At 34.0% G+C, this 26,791-nt stretch overlaps 1 protein-coding gene across 2 annotated transcripts in view; it reads left to right on the top strand.

Moving 5' to 3' along the window:
- The window catches only part of LOC136025818 (telomerase-binding protein EST1A-like), a 254,787-nt gene that overhangs the window by 101,543 nt on the left and 126,453 nt on the right, over nucleotides 1–26,791 (top strand). For both annotated transcript variants that reach the window (XM_065701809.1, XM_065701808.1), the window contains exons 13-17: nucleotides 759–980; nucleotides 3,952–4,013; nucleotides 8,213–8,358; nucleotides 10,180–10,349; nucleotides 16,569–16,639. In XM_065701809.1, coding sequence (XP_065557881.1) covers nucleotides 759–980; nucleotides 3,952–4,013; nucleotides 8,213–8,358; nucleotides 10,180–10,349; nucleotides 16,569–16,639 — 671 coding nt within the window. The remainder of the gene's footprint in view (nucleotides 1–758; nucleotides 981–3,951; nucleotides 4,014–8,212; nucleotides 8,359–10,179; nucleotides 10,350–16,568; nucleotides 16,640–26,791) is intronic.

The raw sequence follows: 26,791 nt of genomic DNA, 5'->3' as shown, positions 1-26,791 counted from the left end.
GAAAAAGAGGGACATCCGAAGGGATGGAGTTCCATAATAGAATTGACTGATATACAGGAGACCTCTGAGCTGCTGTAGAGGATCGTTTTGGTAAAATAAATCGTCGAGAAGAATTATGTAAAGAAGAAAAGTACCTACCTGAGGTTGTCCGTGAGAAAAACTGCTGCAGGGTCGGTGGGAGAGTACTTATGTTACCACTAAGGACCACTAAGTTCTACTATGCTAAACAAAATGACTATCTAAAAATTTTGATTGGATGACTTTGGGGGGAAATGGACGTGGGAGAGGTCCCCTCCCACGTCCTTTTTTCTAGCAAGCAGCCCCCTGAAGGGGTTAGTTGTCCTCCAATATTTCAGGTCACTTAAAAAGTGCACTAGAAGTTTTAATTTCCGTTCAAATTCGCTCTCTAGCGATATTCTATGACCCGACCCTTATTTCGATACACGCAACCGTCATTTTTTTTTGGCAAAAGAAAAGTTGAAAATTCTACATTTGGCTATATAGGAGCTTGAAACTTCCACAATGTGGAGTTCAATGGTACGCTGAATCTGATGGTAGGATTTTCATTAATTAATTATTTTAATATTAATTAAATAATAATAATTAATTAAAATTTAATATTAATTAAAACAATAATAATTAATTAATTATTAATAATTAATAGATTTTCATTAAAGTCGGTGGGATCTATTTTTGCAGTATTGTAAAAAATGAAAGATTCTAAGAGCCTGATTCTTTTACAATTCACGGTCTTTCAGTTGGAAGCCCAGGAGAGGAAGAGGCGTGAAGAAAAGCAGGCGACTGCTCAGCCTTCTGCACCAAGGACTCCTGTCAGACAAAGAAAAGAAAGCGAAATCAGGAAAGAAATATGGATCCACCCTTTAGGTGGGAAGAATTCTCACAGGGCTGCTACAGCTGGACCCTTAGGGGAAGAAAAAGACCCGTATACCGAAGAGCTTAAACAAATGCCAATTAATGAGGTAATATGTTCTCATTTGTATCAGTTTTTTTTTAAAGAATTTGTTAAAACAATAATTAAACGTGTAGGAGAAGAGAGAGAAAGAAAGAGATAGATGTGTAGGAAAAGAAACTAAATTTGCGCAAGAAAATTAAGACAGAAACAAACACTATGAAGAAAATTAAAGTGCAGAAATGTTTAATAAATACATTATATTTAACCAACATAACCAATTAAGTTTAATTATTTATTTAATCAATTATGTTTGATGAATTATCATGCTCATACAATAATATAAACATACAGTCATAAAGTATATGTAGTTTTGCAATTATGTAATGCATCCATATACAAAATAAAAGAATATAACGTGGAATTTTGTGAAGACAGTGAATACAAACTAAGCGAATATTTCGGGTGCATAATCAACCTTCTCCAGGAAAATATAACGTAAAACCAAAAAAAATCCTTTAAACATGTCGATGAAAAATGTTTTAGCTGAACCTTGTGAAGTAAGGACACCTTGTAAAGTAAGGATTCTGTTAAAATTTAGTTTTATTTAGTGGTTTTAGTTTGAAATATTTTTATCGATGTCTTTTTAAGTAAGTCAGGTTTTTTTGTTTTATGTTAAATTACGCTGATGACGGCTGTTGATTCAATAGCCAAAATAATCACTTAGATTGTATTCAATATGTTAATCAGTGTCTTCACAAAATTGATTGTTATCTTCTTCTATTTTGTATGATGGAAAGGCAGAGTGGTCTTCGTTATTATTTATAGGCTAAATTTACAATTTTTTATTTTTAGCCTAAATTTATAATTTACTAAATTTATAATTTTTCTACAGCCTAAATGTTCAATCCAATTCAGACTTGAAAATCTTTCAAACAGTTCGTGGTAACGAACTCTAAGTAAGGAGTGAAATTTTACAGAATGTAATGGACTCTAAAAAAACACACTTGTGATAACAATAGATATGTCCAAAGAGTTGGATTTTTATGCCATTTCTAAATATATAGAATTCGTTAAGTTCAATATTATCCATTAAAAAACGATGAGCCCGAGAAAAATGGCACCCCAAAAAATTCAAGGATTGAATGAAAATTGCACCATCGGATTCAGAGTATTAGAGAACCTCACTTTAGAGGTTTCAAGCTCCAATCTGCAAAAAAGTGGAATTTGTATTTTTCGCCAGAATAAAAATCATGGATGTGTTCTTTTCCGAAGGGTGGAGTGCGTTCTTTTCCAGGGCTAATTCTTTCGCGGAGTGACTTTCAGTGAGGGATGGAATCTTCTTGGGGGAGAATTTTACGCAGAAGGAACTTTCTATGGGGAAAATTTTCGTTTGGGAGATTTCCCATGGAGGCGGAGGTGGATTTTCTTGCATTCCTTGGAAAATGATCAGAAATTAAATAAGAAAAAACAATTTTTTTAACTGAAAGTAAGGAGCAACATTATATTTGAAAAACAACAGAAGTTATTCTATATGTAGGGGGTACTGCCTCCTTCTCAATACTTCGCTCTTTACGCTAAAGTTTGACATTTTGTCCCAAATATTTAAGAACCATTCCTGAAATACAAGGATCAATTAAATACAATAAGAAGCTTTTTTAAAGGCAAAAAAAACATTAGTATGAAGAGCGAGGTATTGAGGAGGGGGAATCCCCACCCTCACCTACAGACTAAGTTCTGTTCGTTTTAACTATTAATGTCATTCCTTACTTTCAGTTAAAAAAACTTCTTTTTCTTATAATTTAATTAAAATAAAACATCATAAAAGTAAGGAAAATGAGCCAAAAGGTATTTATGAAAAATATCTGTCTTAGGCAAAGGGGTGCGAGCCCTAGGGTACTCAAACTCCTTCCCCCAAACAATCCATGTGTACGGTACTATTTGTGGCTTTTAGCTTTTAGTATTTATAAAGTTTTATTATTTTGATTTTCTTTTATTTTATAAACATGTATACCGATCATACAATAGTGTTGTATAATTTTAGAGCCTATATGCTTAGTCAAATTCAAGTTTTTAAGTCTTTTCGAATAAAACAGTTACCTCACCATAAATTCAAAACAAGAACTGGGTTAAATATAATAATCCCTGGCAGGATATGTACACAGAGATTTCTGTTGGAAGAGCCATTGACACCTTTCAAAACATCAAAATAGGTTAATCATTCGGAGATGTCTAATACATTATAGTAGAAATCATGAAAACCTCCGTTTTTTTGGAGTGGCACGAGCCCTAAGGTCCACTTATTCCCAATCCCGTAACTTTCAGGGTTGGTTGAGGAGGATTTTCAACTAACCAAAAGACAGTATGTGTATATTACTACGTCAACGATTATTGCTACTAGTGATGCTAATGATATTAAGGAACGGCGTAGTATCTTAGGAACGGCGTTAATTTACGCTCCTTAGTGATATTAAGGAACAGCAATATCTTAGGAACGGCGTAGAGCATGAAGTTGAAACTTTCAGGGCATTTTGAGGGGGATGTTGGACTAACCAAAAGGCGCTGTGTGCGTTGCTACTATTATTACTGCTACGACTTCTACTTCTTCTTTGGCTAAGGGTATTAAAGTGAAACTTTTAGGGAATATTTAGGGGGTGTTGAACTAAATCAAAATACACTGTGAGTATTTAGGTTACCAAAAGGAAGTGTGGGCAGTTTCTCAAGAATAGAATAGATTATTAAGTTGAAACTTTCAGGGCGTATTGAGAGAGATGTTGAACTAACCAAAATGCACTCTCTGCATACTGAAACTACTACTACTTCTGCTACTTTGCTACTGTAACTACGGCCAGTACTACCGAGACTCAGTGTACTTGCGCACTTTCGACTTTTGACTTTATGGTATTTGAGAACCAAAGTAAATTTTTATGAAAAACCTCTTTTTTAGGGGGAAGGGAGCGAGTCTTACCCCTGCCCTGTTTGTGCCCGTACCTACTTGTTGCTTTTTACTTTTCATATTTATGAACTTTTGTTATTTCTAGGTCAATCGGCGACTAATTACAAGTTTTGTAAATTATCAGGCGAAATTATACACTAAAATTGGGTAAGTTAAAATATTTTTTTTTGTATTTAATGTTAGATATAGTAATATTAATGTATTAAATATATTATATTTGTATTATAAACATTAATCCAGTATTATTTGTTTGAAGCTATTGTGAGATATTTATTTACTTTTTCATTATGAAACACCACCATAGTATTTAAATTATGCCGAAGTTAGGTGTTAGCCGTTCCGAATGTGAGTCAGCTAAACGTATGTATACAAGGAAGTATCCAAGATTTTTTTCGGGAGGGGGGAGGTGATACGATCAAGCCATACAAATATTCGCATCATATGCATACGTGATGTATTGTTCGTGATGTATTGTATGGCCTATTTTCGTGCTTCGTGTTCTTAGTTAACCATCGTTTTTGGGGTAACCAAACAACTGATTTTAGCTTTGGTCACATAAGCGGTTCTGGGAAGTGTGGAACAGTTATGGCACCACAAGGAGCACACAAGGAGCAGTGGTCCTTGTACTTTTTTTCAGCCTTACGTTAGTCTGTGTTGGCAAATAAAATACTAAGAGCAAATTTATGGGTAGACATCTGATGGTTTAATTGTTACTAAATAACTTATTTAACGTTGTCATTAATTTCCTAATTTTTAGCGTTTTTTAATCTGCTTATTAATTTAACGCTATTTTACCTAATTATTAGCGCTATATTAGTGAGAAAAGCACTTGTTTATTGGTTGAGCATGTCTAAAGGAGATATGTAAAATAAATAAAAGGAGAATTGGTAAGGTGTATCAAAACAACCACGATGTTTGGAAAGAGCATAAACTAAGGAATCTGATTTTACTATATTCAATGTGTTAACATGTTTCCTTCAGAAGTGGCCAACCACTAAAAGTTTGCAAGTTTGTTATTTAGGCATTATTGATGTTAGTACACTAAACCTGAAATAGCTTATCCGTTAGGACCGGAGTTTAAGATCAATGGTGTGAATTAGTAAGCTTAGCTGCAGTCTTCCCAGCTCTAAATGGAGAAATATGGTGAAGGTAAACAGTACAGGATGGCTGCCCCCCCTTACTTTCTTGGCTGAAGGTCTTGAAATAGGGATCAGCACCACCGGAAGGGACTGTATAGTCCAGTGCCGTATTTTTTAGCTTTATTGTCAAAGAACCTAGTGAGAACCTAGTGAAGAACCCACGTTTTTTTTTTTTTTTTTATTGAAGGTACGATTAAACCAGTAATTTCTCCTCCGTGGAAATTCTCTGGAAGTCCAGCTCTGGAGATCCGAACCGCGATAAGTATTTTTGCATCAACTGGAAACTGTTTTGGCTGAACCTCTAATAAGGCGAAAAACAGGCTTTTAGACGCCAATTTGACTAAACCCTTACTAATATTTGTTTATAAACATTCTAAATGTTTAGAATGTTGTTGAGGAATTTGAGGAATGTTTAACTAAAAATCGCAGTTCCAACGTACTTTTTTACTCGTAATTTAATATTTCTGTGCTGCATAGGCTAATTAATTAATTTTAATACTAATTAATATTTAATATAATATACCATTTATAACATTAATATAAAATTATATAATATTATTATGTATAATTATATAATATTATATAATAATATATATAATAATATTATATAAGATTATGTAATATTATATAATAATATAATATTAATATAATATTTAATATTTAATAATTTAATATTTCTGTGGTGCATAGGCTGCGAAGAGTAAATATTTAATGGCTCCACTCTCCGTAAGGAACCACGGCATTTTTTCTTATCTGGTTTCTGGGTATTAGTGTACAATGGGGTCTTTGAGAAGGAAACATTACAAAATTCCAGAAATTGCTTCATTAGTTTTACAATATCTAACCGTGCAGTGGGGATGACAAGAGAATTGTTTGTGATACTAGGCAGGAAAGTTGAGGTGTAAGGGACTTATTTTTTACGAGAAGAGATGTTTAATAAGGGGAGCTTGAAATGAAAAGTTGGAGTTATCCGAAAGCTATAATGATGAAAAGAAAAAGAAACACCCATTGCCAGCTTTAAAAAAAAAAAATAATAAAATCTGCACTTTAAATTTGAGGAAGAAAAGGAATGACAGGAGTATAACAAAAGTAGAAAGTGGGAAAATTAATAAACATGAGTAAAGAGAGGATAGTACCAAATGAAAAAATTTCATTAGTTTCCTTTGCTACTAGGGGAAAATTGCTTTATCATATCTTACCTTAGTTCTGCGGAGCCAGGATGGCTATGACCTTGCTTGCAATGCTCCGCAGGAAACTTGTGGTCTAATATCTCCAATATAAAAAAAGAGGTTTTATTTGAATTAAATAAATTAGAAGGTTTCCTTAGACATTATTAGAAAGTCGTTCAGTATCACTAGAAAGTTATTCCTTACATTGCTCAGTTAGACAGTCTTAATTTCCTACAATTATAAACTTCAAATAATATGTATAATATATATATATATATATATATATATATATATATATATATATATATATATATATATATATATATACATATATATACATATATATATATATATATATATATATATATATATATATATATATATATATATATATATATATATATATATATATATATATATATATATATATATATATATATATATATATATATATATATATATATATATATATATATATATATATATATATATATATATATATATATATATATATATATATATATATATATATATATATATGTATATATATGTATATATATATATATATATATATATATATATATATATATATATATATATATATATATATATATATATATATATATATATATATATATATATATATATATATATATATATATATATATATATATATATATATATATATATATATATATATATTACCTGATATATTGATTTAAACCTGATTGATCAGGTGGGTAGCTTCACTTACTTTGGTAGTATTATTAGTAAAGACGGTGGGAGCACTGAAGATGTTAAAAGTAGAATAGCTAAGGCTCAGGGTGTTTTTTCACAGTTAAAAAAAGTTTGGAAGAATAAAAAGATAAGTCTGCAAACCAAGATTAGAATTTTGGAAGCTACAGTGATGACAGTGGTCAAATATGGCTCTCAAGCATGGGCGCTCTGAAAAACGGATGAAAATTTACCAGATGTTTTCCAGAGAAGTTGCCTAAGGATTGTTCTGGGTACACGGCTGACTGACTGTATTTCAAACAGCAGGTTGTACGAAAAATATGGTTCAATCCCGCTTTCTAGGGCTATAATAGAAGAAAGGTTGAGATGGCTAGGCCGCGTTTTGTAGATGAAGGATGACAGATTGCCGAAGATTGTCCTTTTTGGTCAACCGTCTGGGGCTACACGGAAAGCAGGTCGTCCTCGTCTGGGGTGGGATGATGTCATAAATAAATATTTAAAGAAAATGGGAGCTTCCTGGGAGGGTGTAAAGAGAGAGGCTTCGAATAGATTAGGCTGGAGGAGGATTGTGCTTAGCTGTGTTGGCCTTACCCAGCTTGGTGCTGCAGTAAGTTCTTAGTAGTAGTAGTAGTAGTATATATATATATATATATATATATATATATATATATATATACACAAAAAGAAAAAAATAACGAAAAAAAGTGGAAAGTATTAAGAAGAAAGAGCAAGATATATCAATGAAAGTGTGCAAGGAATTTGAGTTAATAACGAAAGCTTAATGAGCACCTAAGGCTTTTAAGCTTGAACCGATGTTAATTTTAGAATCCTTAAAAAAGGGTCTAATAGAGAGGTGAAATATCTTTTTAAATAGAAAGAAAATAATGAGTCTGGGAAAACTGCATACCCTTTCAAGGGTCTTCACAATTCTTTTTTGTAAATAACAGTTAAGTTTAAGAGTTCTTGATGTAGTAAAATATGCCACTTAATAAAAAGACGGGCAAGGGTTTTTAACCATCCAATTTCCAAGACTTTGGCCTGTCATCTTCTAATAATTTCATTACTTTTCTTAGAGCTTTACTCCAATTTTTTTCAGTACATAAATATTCCGGTTTGTCGTTATTCCTTTTTTCCTTTTGTTTGCCTCTGATATTATTCCTCTTTTCCTTTTTTTGTATCTTAAAACATTTTGTTCTTGAATATTATTATTGGCAACTCTAGCCTTGTTTTATATCTCTAGCTTTTATGCTTCTTACTCTTTCTGTTCTTTGTTACAAATTTCTTTATTTTTTTTTTTTTTTAGTATGGAGACATTTCGAGAAGGTGCCCTCATGATGCTGAAAGAATTTGAGGTGGTAGTTAACTCCAACCCGATGCCAATAACCCTGGATAGAATTTTACAAATGCTAGCATTAAACATGTTTTCAATCGACAATACACAACTCAAAGGTGAGAGATGCATTACTATTTATACCAAAGCACAATTGTCTGGATTCCACTGTGTAGGCCTATAACAAGATGAACTTGAAAATGGTTTGGTCACATTTACTACTACTAACAAACCACAGCAGCTCCAAACTACCTATGGTTAACGTAGGCGAACTCAATCCCTATCCAGTCGCTACTGAGTGCTCAATGTAAATGAAGGGAAGTGGGGTTTGGGGTAATATGTTATTCCCAACATTTTCTGGATGTGTCCCATCATATTTGGCCTAATTGATGTATCTAGGCTCAAATGATGTTTTTGTTTTCCTCATATATTGTAAAAAAAAAAATCTCAATTTTAATTATATTAATTAATAAATAAGGAGAGTATTTATTACAAAATTCTATCCTTTCTAGTAATTTAAGTATGTGCACACTCCTCCTCCCTATGTATTCAAACATCGTTGTTCACCTCCTGCCATGGATTTTGGATTTGCCTTGGGTCGGATTTTGCTGACTTGCCAGTCGTTTTTACTGACTAATTTGGGGATATTACTGTTAAAATTACTTCATTTTTTTTTTTATCTACTGAGACTGATTTTTTTTTTCATTGACTTTACGTCATTTATTTCCACAAGCTTAAATTACCTCTGAAAATATTGTGGAGGGAGGGAGGCGTCCTCCCTCTTCTCTTATAAGACACCCCTAATATTCAAGTGGAAATGGAAGTGGTTGAGAATGGGGCGGGGGGAAGGGTCTTGCGTAGATAGTTGGCTTTAGACGGTTCAATGTTGCGGTCTGCTTTCACCATTAGTATTAGTAAAAACGTATCAGATCTAGTTACATAATTTTAAAAAATATGTTTAAGGTAACTCTTTATCAAGGTTTATTTCAATAAACAAAGAGTAGATAAATGTTAGCACATAGTTATCAGTAAGTATATAGCGAACTATTGCCTAATAAAAAGTTGGTAAAAATCAAAGATAAAATAATATTTGTTTTGTTTAAAATTTGTTTTGGTTGCTGGATATCACGGTGTTTATTTTTCAAGAAGAACTTTTTTTCAAATTCCAATTTGTTTTTCGAATTCCAAACTCTCTTCAACTCTGTAAAACTATCTTTCAGCAGTCATTGTTTCAGTGATTAAAGAAATTTTATGTAGAAATAAGTAAAGTAATCAAAGAAATTTAGTGTAAAGAAATTTTAAGTAGATTTGGAATATACTGGGGGCCGACAAACATAGTATTATGTTTATAACATAATAAACATAATATGTTTTTTGCATTCTTTCTTGAATAATATTGTAGCCTACTTGTGGGTAAAAGAAACGAATTTTAAGTTGTATTTTACTTTTTTTTTTTATTCGTCGCTGTTAACGACTGTTGGATACCTAGCCAAAATCTTTGTTTAAAATTGATTTAAGTCACTGTCTTTATAAAAATATCATTTCTGTCCAACATCTTGTTCTTATGTTATTCTTAGTACAATCACAAAATACTATATAAAGTGAAGAGAAAATCTGCAATAACTGCAGAAGATAATTTCAATTCTCTCTTTCTCTCTCTCTCTCCCTCTCTCTCTCTCTCTCTCCCTCTCTCTCTCTTTTCCTTTTCCCCTACCTTCTTATTACCCTTTTCACTCCCTTTCTGCCTCTTCCTCTCTTTTACTCTTCTCATCCCTTATGCTCTCTCGCTATTCCTCTCCTCGCTTTTCTATGCTCTACAAAAAATAATATCTAGAAACAATCACATTTTGAAAGTGTAATATCTTATTCATTTTGAAACAATACCATCTATTTTGTATTTAATAATAAGATATACTAAACGATAAAATTCATTATTTCAGGTGTCGACAAAAATCAACCCGAGTATAGATCCGCTATTCAAGAGAACGCTTTGAATGTATCTCTAGAAATGTTTCGTATTCTCGTCGTAAGGTTCCTAAGTATCCTATCAATTCAGGAAAACAATGAGATTCGACAAAATGAAGAAAATACATTACTTGCTGCGATAACGGTGAGAAACTCCCCTTAATTTTCTGAAAAAACAGGTGGGTGTGTCTCTACCACGGGCTTTTAATGGATTTATGACGAGTTTTCTAATGTACAACGCGCTTGAGGTCCATTCCATAATTTACTGGTTTTTAAGGTGGAATCTATTCCAGATATTTTACGGGCTTTATTTAAGAGCCCACTTCAGAATTTTCTGTTTCTATTCCGTCTATTTCTATTTCTATTCCGGGTTTGTGATTGGTTCTCAAGTTAGCATATTAAAAGTTTAGCCCACAAATCCTTGACAGGTCTAGGGTGGCTGTCTTTATTCTGAACTTAAACAGGTTTGTAGTAAGTTTTCAGGCTCGTAGTGTGTTCGAAATCTATTCCATAATTCACTGACAAGTCGATGGGGTTCTGTCTTCATTCTTGTTTTTTTTTTTTAGTTCACTGTATATTTCAGTCTATTCCACAATTTTTTGATATATTGAAGGGACTTCCTTCCACAATCTGATGACAATTCATTCAAGGGTCATTCAACTGACAATTCAAGGGTCATTCATGACCCTGTGAATGACAATTCATTCACAGGCTCATTCAAGATGAGCCGGTTTTTATTTCGTGTTGGTAATGAACTTGTGACGGGTGCTCAAGTCCATGGCGTTTCTGAAGTTCATTCCAAATTTTGTTGACAAATCGTGGGGTAGGGGGTGAGAGATGATACGGTTCTAGACAGCAAATGTTGCCGTCTTCCTATTACGCGCTGGCTTCAAAATGGCTGGTTATTGGCCCTATTCTTGAATTTTTTGGAGGGAGCCGAGACTCTGTACAAAAAAAACTTAAATGAAACAAATAAAATAAAATTATGTAAAAAATCCACTTAAAAAAAATACTAAATTTAGCAATAAAAGAATAAAAAATAAATAAGAAACAATACAAACAGAATTAATAAATAAAATAAAAGTCTAAAATAGTATAAAATTGCATTATAAAAACTTATTTAACGCAAACTGAAATTGTAAAATGAAAATCAAATAAAATTATAAAAATAAAAAAGCAACTAAAATAAAAACATAAACTTAAAAATACAAAATAAAACAAACAGGTTTGGAAAAAGTCCATCTGGATTAACTTTTAACATACTGAGCTTTGGCTATATCTTAATTGATGAGCCACATAATCTGAGGCTAAGGCATGGAGGCCCTACTCTCTAATGCTAAGAATAACAATTCATCTCCATTGTTCGAGTAATTAGTATCCTCTATTGATTTAGATATACGAAAGCTAAATACTGATAGCATAAACAAAAATGTAAACGAAAAGTATTTGTTTCTCTTATTTTTCGATTGTTTTGTAATGTTTTTAACCGTGCCACAGTGTCAGGATTGCCGTGTGTAAAATCAGAATCAATTCAGGAGATTACGGATGATAATTGCGAACTGTGGTTTTTTCATTCGTAATTATCTTCTCAGTATGGGGAGTGTGATTCCTAAAAGTGTGGTTAATGGGGCTGCGAGGCTAATCTTTCGTAGGCTGCTTAGGAACCACTGACCGAGCGACAATTTTTTTGTAGGCTGCTAAGAACGGGCTACCTGAGTGGTGAATCTTTTGTCGGCTGCTGAAAAACTACTGCCTAAGAGACGAATCTTCCGTAGGCTGCTAAGAAACCACTGACTGAGAAACCAATTTTTTGTAGGCTGCTAAGAAACAGCTACATGAGAGGCCCATCTTTTATAGGCTGCTTAAGAATCACTGACTGAGAGGCGAATCTTTTGCCGTCGGCTAGGAAACCACTGCCTGAGAGGCGAATGTTTTGTAGGCTGCTAAAAAACGACTATCTTAGAGGCCAGTATTTCGTAGGCTTCATAAGAACCACTGCCTAAGAAGATAATTTTTTGTAGGCTGCTAAGAAACGGCTACCTGAGAGGCCAACCTTTCCTAGGCTGTTAAAAAAAAAACACTGCCTGAGAGGCGAATCTTTCGCAGACTGCTAAGAAACCACTGATAAGCCAATTTTTGTCGGCTGCTAAGAAACAGCTACCTTAGAGGCCAATTTTTTGTAGGCTGCTTAGGAACCACTACCTGAGAGGTAAATCTTTCGTCCTCTGCTAGGAAACCACTGCCTGAGAGGCGAATTTTTTATAGGCTTCTAAGAAACGGCTATCTGAGAGGCCAATCTTTCGTAGACTGCTAAGGAATCACTGGCTGAGAGGCTACGGCTTATGAGACCCTTTATATACCTATCTAATAGTTTTTGGTTGGTTATCTCTCAAGAAATTTAGGGATATGTTTCTCTTCGTTTTATACATCTGTACTACAGATATATAAAAAATCTTCAAACATCACCATAATGTCTTTAGTAATAATAAGTATATACTTTTCCTATGGAGGCCCGATATCGGGCTTCTTGGTAATTTTTTTTTTTTTTTTTTGTGAAGCGCCTCTTTAGTTTCATAAACTAATCTTTTTAACTCAAATGAACCTCTCCTCAAATGTTTGATTTTGGAAGAAAGGTCAAAGAAAATAAATGGTCTTTCGAAAAAACAAATTAGAAGAAACAACAGCGTGTTATTTTATCTTTAAGTTTTATAGTATTCTGTTAGTGCGTATTATTTTGGCTGGGAGAGGGGATATTCGACCCTCTAAAGACCAGGGCACCATTTTCGCTTTACTGAAAACTGTTTGGAACTTGTCCTGGGTGTTTTATTATTGGTCATAATGTCACAACAACAAAATAAACCGAAATGGCAATCACGATTAACCAACAAAAGTTTTCACGTTCATCAGACATAAAACTGGTGAGCTATCACACGTTTTTGGCTAGCCTTTGAAATAAGTAAGAGTTAATACACTTCAACTCTGTTAAACCCTCTAATGACCAGACTGTCATTTGTGATTTACTGAAAACAATTTTATTTCGAGTTGAGTGTTGGTTACTTGTCATCTATCACAGATTTTTGACTGACCTTCAAAATAAGAAGGAATTAACCCCTTTAAACCCTCTAAGACCTTACCATCCTTTGTATTTTATTGAAAACAATTTGTATTTTGAGCATAGTGATTTTTTTAACAACATGACGTCCACAACAGCAAGTCAAAATCGTAACGTCAATCAAGGTTAAAAAACTATCGTAAATATGAGCGGCGTGTCATAAACAAAACTTTTGAGATATCACAGGTTTATGACTGGATTTCAAAATAAGAAAAAATTAACCCCTTAAAACCCTACTAGCCCCCTAAACACTAGATCAGTCTTTACGCTTCAACAGTTAAAATGATTTGGATGTTGAATAGATTTTTTTTTATTTATCATAACACCAACAGTAACCAAAAGAAAGTCACAAGGCCAATCAAAGATAACAGATAAAATATATCACAAATATGAACGGCACGTCTCAAATAAATCTCTGGAAACTTAAATTCTCTTAAGACCAGAGCACCATTTGTGCTTTACTGAAAACTATTTTATTTAGAGCTGGTTAAATTTATTTGTCATCATGTTAACAATAACAAAATAAAATCACGAGTTGTGATTGTAGGTCTGAGTTAAAGTAGGGTTTTGACTAACCTTCAAAATCAGAAAAAATTATCTCTCCTAAAAACCTACTAAACACTAATGACTAGAGTGTTATTGCGCTTCACTGAAAACGATGTGTATTTGGAACAGGGGCTCTTTTATTTCCCATGGCATCACCATCAAGACAACAAAATCATAATGTGAATCAAGGTTAAGAAGCTAATTGAAGCTAATGAGACTGACTTCAGAATAAGAAAAAAGAATTTTGATTTTAACAATTCAAAGTTCCAACTGTTCAAGCATTAGAGGAGTGAGGATAAATTTGAAAAATAACAACAATTAAAAGACTTAAAACTCTTAATTATCCAGAACACCAAAATAAGACATAGGAAAGTGGACTGAGCCAATCGATTGAGCGTTTATTTTGAACAGGATGTTTAAAGTTAACGATGTTTGAACGTTATGTTTAAGAGGTTGTTTAACATTAACGAGTTTTGAGAGTTATGTTTAACAGGATTTTTAACATTAACGACGCTTAAACGTTATGTTTAACATGAGGCTTAACGTGAACGATGCCTAAACATTATGTTTAACTTGGTGTTTAACGTTAACGATGTTCGAACGTTAGTTTTAACTGGATGTTTAACGTTAGCGATATTTGAATGTTAAAAATATATAGCTTCTTATGAAAAAAATTTGAAATTAATCTTTGTATATTATATTATGGAAAGACATATTTTAGAAACTATGTTAGACGTAAAGTCTGTTTTAAACATTTTTGTAACATTTTTTGGTAAACATTTTTTACTTCCAACCCATCAAACAATACACAGTAAATAAAACGGAGTACAATAGAGAGACAGAGAAAAAAGAAACATCACAACGTTCGGTAACGTTAAGTAAATAAACGGTAAAGATTAAACACTGAACAGGATTGATCGCTTCTTGAACACTGAGCAGAAGTCACAGGACTGATCACCGATCACAAACAATACACAGTAAATAAAGATGTAGTACAATAGAGAGATAGAGAAAAAAGAAACATCACAACGTTCGGTAACTTTAAGCAAATAAATGATAAAGATTAAACACTGAACAGGATTGATCACTTCTTTAACACTGAGCAGAAGTCACAGGACTGGTCACCGATCACAAACAATACACAGTCAATAAAGACGGAGTACAATAGAGAGACAGAGAAAAAAGAAACATTACAACGCTCGGTAACTTTAACCAAGCAAATGATAAAGATTAAACACTGAACAGGACTGATCACTTCTTGAACACTGAACAGAAGTCACAGGACTGATCACCGATCACAAACAATGCATAGTAAATAAAGACAGAGTACAATAGAGAGACAGAGAAAAAAGAAACACCACAACGTTCGGTAACGTTAAGCAAACAAATGATGAAGATTAAACACTGAACAGGATTGATCGCTTCTTGAACACTGAACAGAAGTCACAGGACTGATCACCGATCACAAACAATACACAGTAAATAAAGACGGAGTACAATAGAGAGACAGAGAAAAAAGAAACATCACAACGTTCGGTAACTTTAAGCAAATAAATGATAAAGATTAAACACTGAACAGGATTGATCGCTTCTTGAACACTGAACAGAAGTCACAGGACTGATCACCGATCACAAACAATACACAGTAAATAAAGACGGAGTACAATAGAGAGACAGAGAAAAAAGAAACATCACAACGTTCGGTAACTTTAAGCAAATAAATGATAAAGATTAAACACTGAACAGGATTGATCACTTCTTTAACACTGAGCAGAAGTCACAGGACTGGTCACCGATCACAAACAATACACAGTCAATAAAGACGGAGTACAATAGAGAGACAGAGAAAAAAGAAACATTACAACGCTCGGTAACTTTAACCAAGCAAATGATAAAGATTAAACACTGAACAGGACTGATCACTTCTTGAACACTGAACAGAAGTCACAGGACTGATCACCGATCATAAACAATGCATAGTAAATAAAGACAGATTACAATAGAAAGACAGAGAAAAAAGAAACACCACAACGTTCGGTAACGTTAAGCAAACAAATGATGAAGATTAAACACTGAACAGGATTGATCGCTTCTTGAACACTGAACAGAAGTCACATGTTACCTACTTCGAACTTTGTTTTCTAAGACAGTGTCTGAAGACTTTTCTAAGACAAGTCATTTTGAGTTCAAATCGACTAGTTTTGGGCATCAAGTCATGGCTAATTGTAGAAAAAGCCAAGACAGATAATCCAATTGAATAAGAGGCAATTCTGGCATTACCCCCCCCCCCTTTATTAGAATTGTATAAAAATGATGTTAGTTCATTTGTTAATAGATCTGTCTATTTGTTATTATTATGGCTTTGCAAAAATTTTCTTCGTTATTGTGTTGTTGACGATGTAATTTAATTAATTAATTGAGCTACAGCGCACAGGTGGTTCGACCTTCTAGTAGGGGATATGTTTATTTAATTGATTTTTTATTCTTTTTTTTACTAGTTTCGTGAAAATAAAAGAATCTAATTATTGGTAAATTAAATTTTGTTTGGTAAATTAATCTATCGGTTATGCTTCAAAATAAGCTTCGACAAAGCTATTTCTGAGTCGGCTATGTTATTTGCGGATTAATACTGAGTTGCGTTTTTATGACACTTATGATTTTCATTTATTCGATAATCACACTTTATTCTGATGTTCTTTATTCTAGGTCTGGTGTGATTGGATGGTCTGCCACAGCTCTCTGTACTGTCCACCTCCCATGCCAGATATGATGATTGGGTGAGTTTTTCATCTCATTTTATTTTATGTATTCTATTTACAGAACACAACAAGCTGCTCAGCGGTGCTTGGGAATCTTTATAATGTCTTTTTTTTAATTTGTTTTTATTTACTTTTATTCATTTATTTTTTTTTGTTTATTTGACTTTAATCTACTTTTACATTTTAATATTAGTTGTCTTTTGTTTTCTTTTGTTTTCACATTTCTAATTTCAATGCTTTATATATACCGGTTTTACTCCATCACCAACTATACCCCCATAAAAAACCCAACCTTTTCTTGCCATTCGTGTGCCATATTTCGCCCCTGCTATATATGATAGATTGGTTCCATCTGATATAGAATTGGAAACCTAATGCGTGTAAAGTTTATTTAATAAGCCCTACACTGTCCAGTTGTCTACATCTCTCATAAATTATGATTTAAATGCAAGCGTTCTCAAACCCCTCCCCTCCAAACAGAAATTCTTACCCTTGATTAGCCCTCTACCATACTACCCCTCTCACTCCCCCATTTTGTCATTCTCCAGCATACAAAGGTAAACCTTCAGATAGGTAACGGTAATGATGTCAAGTACCAAGCCACAGGTAATATAAGAATTGAAAACGAGTCTGAGCTGTTCTACCCTGCCCCCCTTTCAATTCCCCCGGGTCCATTCCATTATTAACCTCATCCTGCCATAGACAGTTGCACTTGTTAAATTGGTCCATTTATTGCTTGTCCACTATTAGAATTCTTGAGTGGGTAAAAAGAAAGACCCTGTAAAATTCAATATTTTCAACCACCTATTGCTATTGAGTCTATATAATGTGAGTGGAATGAAATGAAAGCTTGTTTGTGCTGTATTTGTTGTTTATGAGCTATTCTACATTTGCCAATATAGAAATATCTAGTAGGGAAATTTGTTTTCAAAATATGGGGGGGAAGGAGATGCTTTCAGTTTTTTTTGGTTGAAAATACAAAAAAAAGGAATTTTTCAATGAATCTGCAAAAAATGGTATTTTCATGACCTAGGGAGAGGGGGGATATAGGCAATTGCCCTCTCTTCACACTGGCGCCAAATCAACATGAGAATTGAGTCAAGTCTTCCCCCCCCCCCGTCCCTTGGTGACGCTGATGAAATTATTCTAACGCCTATTTTAAAATCTTGAAACACTGAAAACTGCAAAAAAAAATCTGTGTCTTTAAAAGAGATTTGTTCTAGCAAAATTTATTTAGTAATTCCTTAAAACAAATAGAAGAAAAACCAAGAATACATTAAAATTCAAAATTATTGCCCAGCTTTTTTTTTATTTATTTGTATAACCAAGGGCTCAAATATTGAAACTGATTCATATCAAGAGAGGCTCTACCCTTGACTTAGACAGTCATACCTTGTTCCGCATGTCCATGACAATGGTCTTATGCTTTAGAATTGTTTGTTTTGTATTTTTGGGAGTCCATTACGGAAAATTAATGGTTGCCTGCGTAGGTTTAAAATATACATACTTGTCATTTATTTATGTTTAAAAGCAAATAGCATTTTATTTGACTATTAAATAATCAACCAGGAAGAACATATATATGGTCTGTTCACACTGGTCAATATAGCGACCTTAGAAAAAAGGTGCTTGCATTGAAAAATAAAAAGTAGGTTAATGGAAATTTAAGAGAATTAAATTATAATTGTACGTACTAGAGCAGAATTATAATATAAAGCAAACAAAACTAATATAGGATCACCCCTGTCCCTCAACCTCTTCCCTCTATACCCTTACCCTCAACTTTCAGTACAATATATATATATATATATATATATATATATATATAATATATATATATATATATATATATATATATATATATATATATATATATATATATATATATATATATATATATATATATATATATATATATATATATATATATATATATATATTTTGTATAGCATGCTCTCAATAAAACTTAAGTTAAACTGTATTTATTTTGAATACGATGGGGTCACGGACAGGCATGTACACAAGCATGTTTTTCGAAGGTATGATAAGGTTTTTCTTTTGGGGGGGGGGGTCAATAACAAAGAACAGATCTTATCTGGCAAATTACATAAAAAGTACCCAGAAATGCAAGAAAATTTAGATTTTTTTTGAAGTGCAGGCTTTGAGGACCCCTCCTTTCTGCATAGGTTTCTGGTTGCGGGTTCCTCGTGTACAAAACAATTGTTTAAGAGCAATTATTTTTAGCCTACAGGTCGTATTTTGTTGACATTATTTCAAAACGTTCTGTTTCACGATTGTTGTGACACTGGTATTTTTTTCCGGGGGGTCCAGATAACAAAGAATAATTAATATGTGACAATTGAATAAAAAGTGCCCAGAAATTCAAGAATACTTTCTTTGAGGGGTAGGCCGTGAGGATTCCCCCCCCAGCGTACTTTCTGGTTGCTGGGTCTTAATGCGAGAAATAATTTTTTAAGAGCACTTGTTATTATCATGTAGATCTTATTTTGTTGACATAATTTTAAATGTGTTGTGTCACGATTGTTGTGAAACTGGTATTCCCCCCTCTTTTTTTTTAGGAGTTATCCAAAACTCTTAATTCTTCTTCTTATCACTTGTAAAAATTAAGGGTTTTAATAATGTAATTCATCATTTCTAGACTATCTCTCGAAACCTAAAAACCCTTCAATAAATCTGAAAATCATTTCGAGTTTTGCGCTCTTCTTTAAAATATGTGCATTGTAACTTAGCATTCCTTGAGTTTGCAACAGTCCATTTTTGGAGGTATATTTACTTCATCGGAGTATTTTTTTCCATCTGAAATTTTTTTTTACAATACTCTTTCTTTTAAATAAGAGTATTTTGTTTACTTCAGCGTATTTTTTAAATCTAGGGGGTAATTTGTTTTTTTCTTTTTTTTCGAAATCTAGGGGGGACGAGGGAAAACTCTAGAGAAGTCAAATCCCTCCTCCCACCCCGAGTTTGGGCCTGGGTAAAAAAATTGCAGGTCCTTCTACACAAAGCCTACCTAGGCTAATTTTACGCACCTGATATAAAAAGGAAGCCACATTTGTTGGCTACAAACTACAGAGAAAAAGAAAGCTTACTTGTAAAAAAACAGTCTTGATTCAAGAAATTATCTTTTTTCCTGGTTTACTACTTCACACATAAGAACCAATCGGGTGCTAAAAAGATGGAGTAGAGTGAAAGGTGGGGTTAAGTTTGTCTCTCCAGATATTGCAGTGCTGTTGGCAGAAAGGAAGAAAGATCTAAAGCCAAACTGGCCAGCGGTAACAAAAACAAATGGGAGGAAAAAAAATCTCAAGATGATAGAAACCATCAGGATTACGGCCAGTAGAAGGAAACGACAAACTAAAACGACGTGGATATTTTGCCGGTATAAAACAAGGCGTCTTCAACGCTAAGAACAAAGATAAATGTAACATAATATAAAATCTAAGTAAAATCTAAAACTAAGAAATAAAAAAGAAAGAATAAACATGTTGCTTCAATGTTTTCATTGAAGTTACTCTATTTAGCTTCTGTGGTGCTCAACCACACAGCAGCATCAATTACATATTGTTTTTTGTTTCTTTCTCTTTCTTTTTTTTTTCTATTCGGGGCCTGTACGTTCCTGCTAAGGCCCTGTCTACTTTGAACCTGCCAGTTACAAACGTTAAACCAGGAAGAATATGCCGACAGTTTGTTACCACCGTGTAAAATGGCAGCCGTAAGAAAAAGGAACTTGCTATAAGAAATTAATAGATTGTAATTTCGGTGTGTAAAATTTATATGTTATCCTTCTTAATCTACTACTAGCTGTATTATTACTTTTTTAAGTGTTTTTTTGTTGTCAGCTCTGGTGCGCTTACATCTAGACATACTGGCTATGGGTCATCACCATTTCCGTTCTATGACTAATAAACAATGTTTCACGATGCATAAAATAATTATCATTTTGTAGATTTTTTGCATTTTTATTGATTTTTTGCATATTAGTTTATTTTTGCAGTCTCTTAGTTGCCCATGAGGGTGGACAACTAACAGACACTGCCCAAGTTCGTGAGTTGCCAATTAAAAACCGTGTACAACAAGTGGTGCACGCACTGTCTGGTGGACGTTCGGCTCTTGTGGCAACAAGTATGTAATGCCTACTGTGAAGATATATAATATAGCGCAAGCGTAACATATCTAGTGGCATAAGCGTCAATTCTAGATATGCACTAGTTTTATACTAATTTATACTAGATATATTCCTTGAAAACGTTTTATTTGTTTTACGGGTAAGCCCATATGGACCTGTGGATTAGTGGATGCCAATAAACAGGGGACGCTAAATCAGGAAAGTGTATGAGGGGGAAATGATTTTTCTTAAATTTTTTGTTTGTAAAAAATAGGTTTTTTCAGAACATAGGAGGGGGGTAAAAAACAGTTTTTTCAGAATGTAGGAGGGGAAATTTTTAATTTTTTTTATTTTTTCAGTTTTTATATAAAAAGGTGTCTTTCAAAACCCATAGGACTAATCTGTACCCCGTCCCCCAATTGTTGCCCCTGTCAATAAGTAATATATTTTCTTAGAAATCTGTTTCTGGAAGGAGTATTCGGAGTTTTGAAAGAGGGCCCAAAAATGTACCTTTTCAAATTATTTTTGAAGGTGGCCGGTGTTTACTCCCCTGGGAAATACCCTTCTCCCTGTGGAAAATACTCCCCCTCGCGGAAAATACTCCCCCGGAAAATAGCCCCCCCCCCCCCCGTGGAAAATAAGGCTTTCCAAAATTGAGAATTTTATTTGAGTTTTATTTTTGCTTTTTTCCTTAGGGGGAAGGAATTATGGTATTTGTGTATTATACACCACTCAATCAAGTTGATGCTTTTTCTTTCAGCTCAGTACGAGAAAAGACAAAGATAAGTTACAGAATAGATGAGAAACAGATAATTTGGGCTATATATTTCCACATAAAGGTATAAGGGGGTGGGGTATAGTATTCGGACAGTTTGAAGCCAGACAACAATTCTTACCTCATAATATAGAGAATAATTGTACCGAACACACCTTGCATGCATACCAGCTATTCTCCCTCCCCCCTACATGCAAATATATAGCCCAAATTTGTTGCTAAACTAACGGAGAAACTAACGAAGAAACCGGTGTGTTCTCGAGTTTTACACATAGTAAACTTGAGCAAGTGGCGTATAATACACAAGTACCGGACATTTTTCATGGAGAGAGAACCTGATTTATCGGTACTATTTAAAAGCGATCAGAAATTAAATTTAAAAAATAGCCTTTCAACTGAGAGTAAGGAGCAACAATAAAACTTAAAACAAACAGAAATTATTACGTATATGAAAGAAGTTCTCCTTTCCACAAGACCTTGCTCTTTACGCTAAAGTTTTCTTTTTTCCTAATCATTTAAGAAAGATTCCTGAAACACAATGGCCGTTTAACTAGATTAAATGAAAAAAACTAGTTTTTTTTTAGCTGAAAGTAAGGAGCGACATTAAAACTTAAAACGAACAGAAATTACTCCGTATATGAAATGGGTTGTCCCCTCCGCAATCCCTCGCTCTTTACACTAAGGTTTTAATTGTTTTAAAAAGTAGAGCTGTGGCAAAGAGTCAAACTTTAGCGTAAAGAGCGAGGGATTGCGGAGGGGACAACCCATTTCATATACGGAGTAATTTTTGTTCGTTTTAAGTTTTAATGTCGCTCCTTACTTTCAGTTCAAAAAACTAGTTTTTTTTTTATTAAATTTCTGAACGTTTTTGAATTAATGCATGTTTGATTTTGGCTCTCCGCACATAAATTATTAAAGTGAAATTTGCATATTAATTCTTTTTTGGCTAAATGTTTTGATCAGACGATTTTGAGAAATAAGAGGTGGGAAGGAGGCCTGGTTGCCCTCCGATTTTTCGGTTACTTAAAAAGGCAACTAGAACTTTTAATTTTTTAACGAACGTTTTTATTAGTAAAAAATATACGTAACTTAAGAATTAACTTACGTAACAAACTTTATATTCTTATATTTTTATTATGTATATGAGGGGGTTTGTACCCTCGTTAATACCTCGCTCTTTACGCTAAATCGTAAGTTTTGTCCCTATTCTTTAAGAATGACCCCTGAATCAGAGAGGCCTCAGAATAAATAGTTGAAATTACTAAAAATACTTTAGCATAAAGAGCAAGGTATTTATCTCCTCCTAAATACCTCGCTCTTTGTGCTAAATTATTTCTAGAACCCCTCATATGCGTAATAATCTCTGTTCGTTTTAAGTTTGAATGCTACTCCTTACTTCCAATTGAAAAAACTTTTTCATGTTTATTTTTTCATTGTTTTTTTTTTATAGTAATGCTAGAAAATCCCGCGCCCTTTTCATTGAGTTTCTCTTCCCCCATGACATATTCCTCCAAGGAAAGATTCTCCCACATGACCTCCGGGAAAAAAGACAAAAAAAACAAAAAAAAACAAATAAACACGCACCCGTGATCTGTCTTCTGGCAAAAAATACGAAATTCCACATTTTTGTAGATAGGAGCTTGAAATTTTTGCTATAGGGTTCTCTGATACGCGGAATGTGATGGTGTGATTTTCGTTAAGATTCTATGACTTTTAGGGGGAGTTTCCCCCTATTTTCCAAAATAAGGCAAATTTTCTCAGGCTCGTAACTTTTGATGACAAAGACTAAATTTGATGAAACATATATTTAAAATCAGCATGAAAATCCGATTCTTTTGATGTATCTTTTAGCATCAAAATTCCGTTTTTTAGAGTGTCGTTTACTATTGAGCCGGGTCGCTCCTTACGACAGTTCGTTACCACGAACTGTTTGAACGATAAGCTTTGTTTTGAAATTCTATTTAAAAAACTTTAGCGTAAAGAGTAGGGTCTTGAGTTGGAGGCAATCCCTTTCATATAGGTAATAATTTCAATTCGTTTTAAGGTTTGATGTTGCTCCTTAATTTCAGTTAAACTGAAACTGTATTTTTTTTTTTTTATTTAATTACTTACAGATAGTGTTTGCTGATGGGAAACATACGGACAAGTTTTTTTTTAAGAAAAGTAAAGAGCCTTATTAAACCAAAAATGATCAGAAATAATCTTCGAAGTAGAAACGATGGAGTCTAATAGAAAAACAAACGAGAAGATATAAAAAAAAAATTCTACGAAAAAGGCCACGTCAATAAAAATGAACAGAAATTAATAAAAAAAATCGCAAAACAAGTTTGTCAAAGAATAGTAAAGAACCTCATTAAGCCAAAAATGAGTAAAGATAAATTCAAATAATTTTCCAAGCTTGAAACTACCACAAATCACCATCAATAAATGGAAGTGGGATGATTTGAACGGAAAATTAAAAGGTCTATTGTCGTTTTTTAATAAAAAAAAAGATTTGATAGTAACCAATCTCCCTCCCACGCCCCTTTTCCCTAACGTCATCTAATAAAATATTTTGAGATAGGCATTTCTGTCAGCATCAATGAAAGGTCTAGCAACTATACCTTTGGGGACACTATGACCCTCCACAGCCTCTGGGGAAAGAACTGTAAGTTGGGAGATTTGTCCATTGTATACATATACCACTTTACTGGGAAGTATACTAACATTTTTATGTGTGGGAGGGATAGTTTTCCACGGGAATGATTACCCGTTGGTAGGGAAGTTTCTGGGGGCGGACTTGCATTGGGAAACTTGCGCTAAGAGAATTTGACAGAATTTATTTGCGAAACTTTTTTTATTTGTCATACTATCTCTTTGCCATCTCAATTTTGCATGTGGAACTGTTCCTGGAAAATTTTCCAGGATAATTTTTCAGTTGGGTTGGCATTTTCTAGGGGATTTTTTCATAGTGGGGGATTTCCACAAGTGAATTTCTTCATAGGATAATTTTCTACGGAGAAATTATCCATGGAAGAACCTTTAACAGGATCAACTTCCCGAGGAGGAGGGGGAGGGAATTCTCGGCAAAAATTTCCTTGGAAGGAGATTTCAGTAGTATAGCATTAATAAATCCCATGAATACATCATTATTTGAGCTCTAAAGATTGCTTATATTTAGGTCATTGGCCTACTTACAGACAGATCTACGACGCTTACCTCATTTGCATAATATTCCTGTCTGAGTATGATCAGAAAATATTCGATCTTCATTGAATAAAAGCAATGTCCAGTTATTATGATACTATATTCCAGTCATGGCAATTATAAGATAAGATTTATTGCAAAAAAAGCCTGCAGGCCATAGCAACACAGAATACAGTCTACAATAAAGCTCAGGAACAAAATACAACTTTAGGAGAAAAAATATGAATAAATGATTTGTCTTTTGAAAATATTGTTTAGTATTGGGGTATGCATAAAGTTGAAATTAATATAGTTGTATACATTTTAAGCAATGATACGACATCCCTTGTTCATCCAATGTCCCAACCTCCAAGGTCTCCAATGCTTCCCCCCAGCTTTTGGCCCTCTCCCTTTAAGGTGAATGCCTAGAACCATCTTTGAAGACAGGTGACATCAGTGACAAGAGCGTATGCTTTGTTTTTTTGGGAGGGGGGGGGGGAATAAAAACACTTTTTATTTGTTAATTTGAATTAATAGCTGTCACTTCAATTGGTGATGCCTGTGAACTTCGCAATCTATCCTGTTCAGTGTCTCTTTGTCCACGTGTCCCTTTTCAAAAATATTTAGTGTTTTTCAAGCCCTACTGTGTCGACTGGTGGTGTCTGAAGAACTCTTGGTATGTTCATGGCGTTTCAATTCCAAAAATAGTATGTCAGTGTTCATAAGGCCCTTACCTTGAGATTTTTGGCCACCAGTGTCTCCAACCTCCCCCCCCACCCCTAGGGCATCGAAGAGGAGCCTCAAATCATGTTTGAGGTTTACTGCTGCAGTGACGTACATTCTGGCTGATCAGAATTGTGCATGCTCCGTAAATCTCTCTTGTAGGTCCGGTGCAGTATTTTTTGGGGTATCCCCGGTTACGACCTCAGGGTGGTTTTCTAAGTACAGCAGCCTTTGGGAGTTTGCGGTCGTCCCTACGGTGGGCATGTCCCAGATAACTCCACCGTCTAACCCTGATGCTTTTCAGTCACTAGAGGCTGTTGCTTCATTTCTTGGATAGACTAGTTCATCCTCTTCTATGACCAGTGAATGCTCATTATTTCCTTGGAGGCACGAATTTTGAGAAGGCATCACTTTCCTCTCTTTTTTATTCTGGTTCAGGTTTATGCGGCGTAAATAGTACTGGCATGGCATTGCTAGCTATTGAATTATAGAGTGTAGGAAGACATTTAGATTACAGTAAAATATATAGTTAACATACTTTTTGAGAGTATTTTTTGATGTGTATATTGTGTATACCTTCTTCCAGGCCCCAAACTCAGGACTGAGATTTCTCTCGCGAGGTCTTCTTGAGGGACACCTTGGGAAAAATGGGGAGGAAATTGTCAGCATATCCCTTCACCTTTTCCTATTGTTTGCGGTTTCAATTTATTTTTCTTTTAATCCAGAAGAATTTCAAGAAGTCCCTCCTTTAGTTATGTTCCAAAGGAAAACGAGAAGAAAGACGAGCTGATTTTGGACATCAAGCACGCATCAACCAGTTGAGGGTCTTGGGTGAAATGCAGCATGCAATAACGCAATGTCGACCCCCCTTTAATTCAACCTGTAACTCAACTCTCATTTCGTTTAAAGACATTTAATCCAATCTTATTTAAATCGACCCGATTCCAATCAATGGTTTGAGTTGTAGGAGCACACGGGTAGGGGTGACAACTAAGGCCGTCCCAGAAGTGTACTAGGTTTAACCCCCTCCCCCGAAATTTTCGTTTGACTCGTAAAAACGTGGAAGTGCATATAAACAGTTTTATTTTATAGTTTTTCAAAGTTTTTTGTCCCCCCCCGAGCAAAATTCCTAGACACGCCTTTGGTGGCAGCCCTAGTCAGTAGGTCCTTTCACTGTTGCCAATTGTTTTAGGGTTTGTGTTTATTATTTTAAATCCACGCTTATTTCAGAAAAACTTTAATTTTAATTATTATTATGGAATTTAATTTTAATTTAATTTTAATTATGGAAAATTTTAAAACGGAGGCGAGCTAATTTTAAACATGAAACACTCATGAACCTGTAGAGTGTCAGAGGGCACTCCCATAGGGGGTTCCAGGTTTA

The sequence above is a fragment of the Artemia franciscana genome, chromosome 4 (genome assembly GCF_032884065.1).
Source record: "Artemia franciscana chromosome 4, ASM3288406v1, whole genome shotgun sequence".
Lineage (NCBI taxonomy): Eukaryota > Metazoa > Arthropoda > Branchiopoda > Anostraca > Artemiidae > Artemia > Artemia franciscana.
This window is presented reverse-complemented; position numbering and strand designations above follow the sequence as displayed.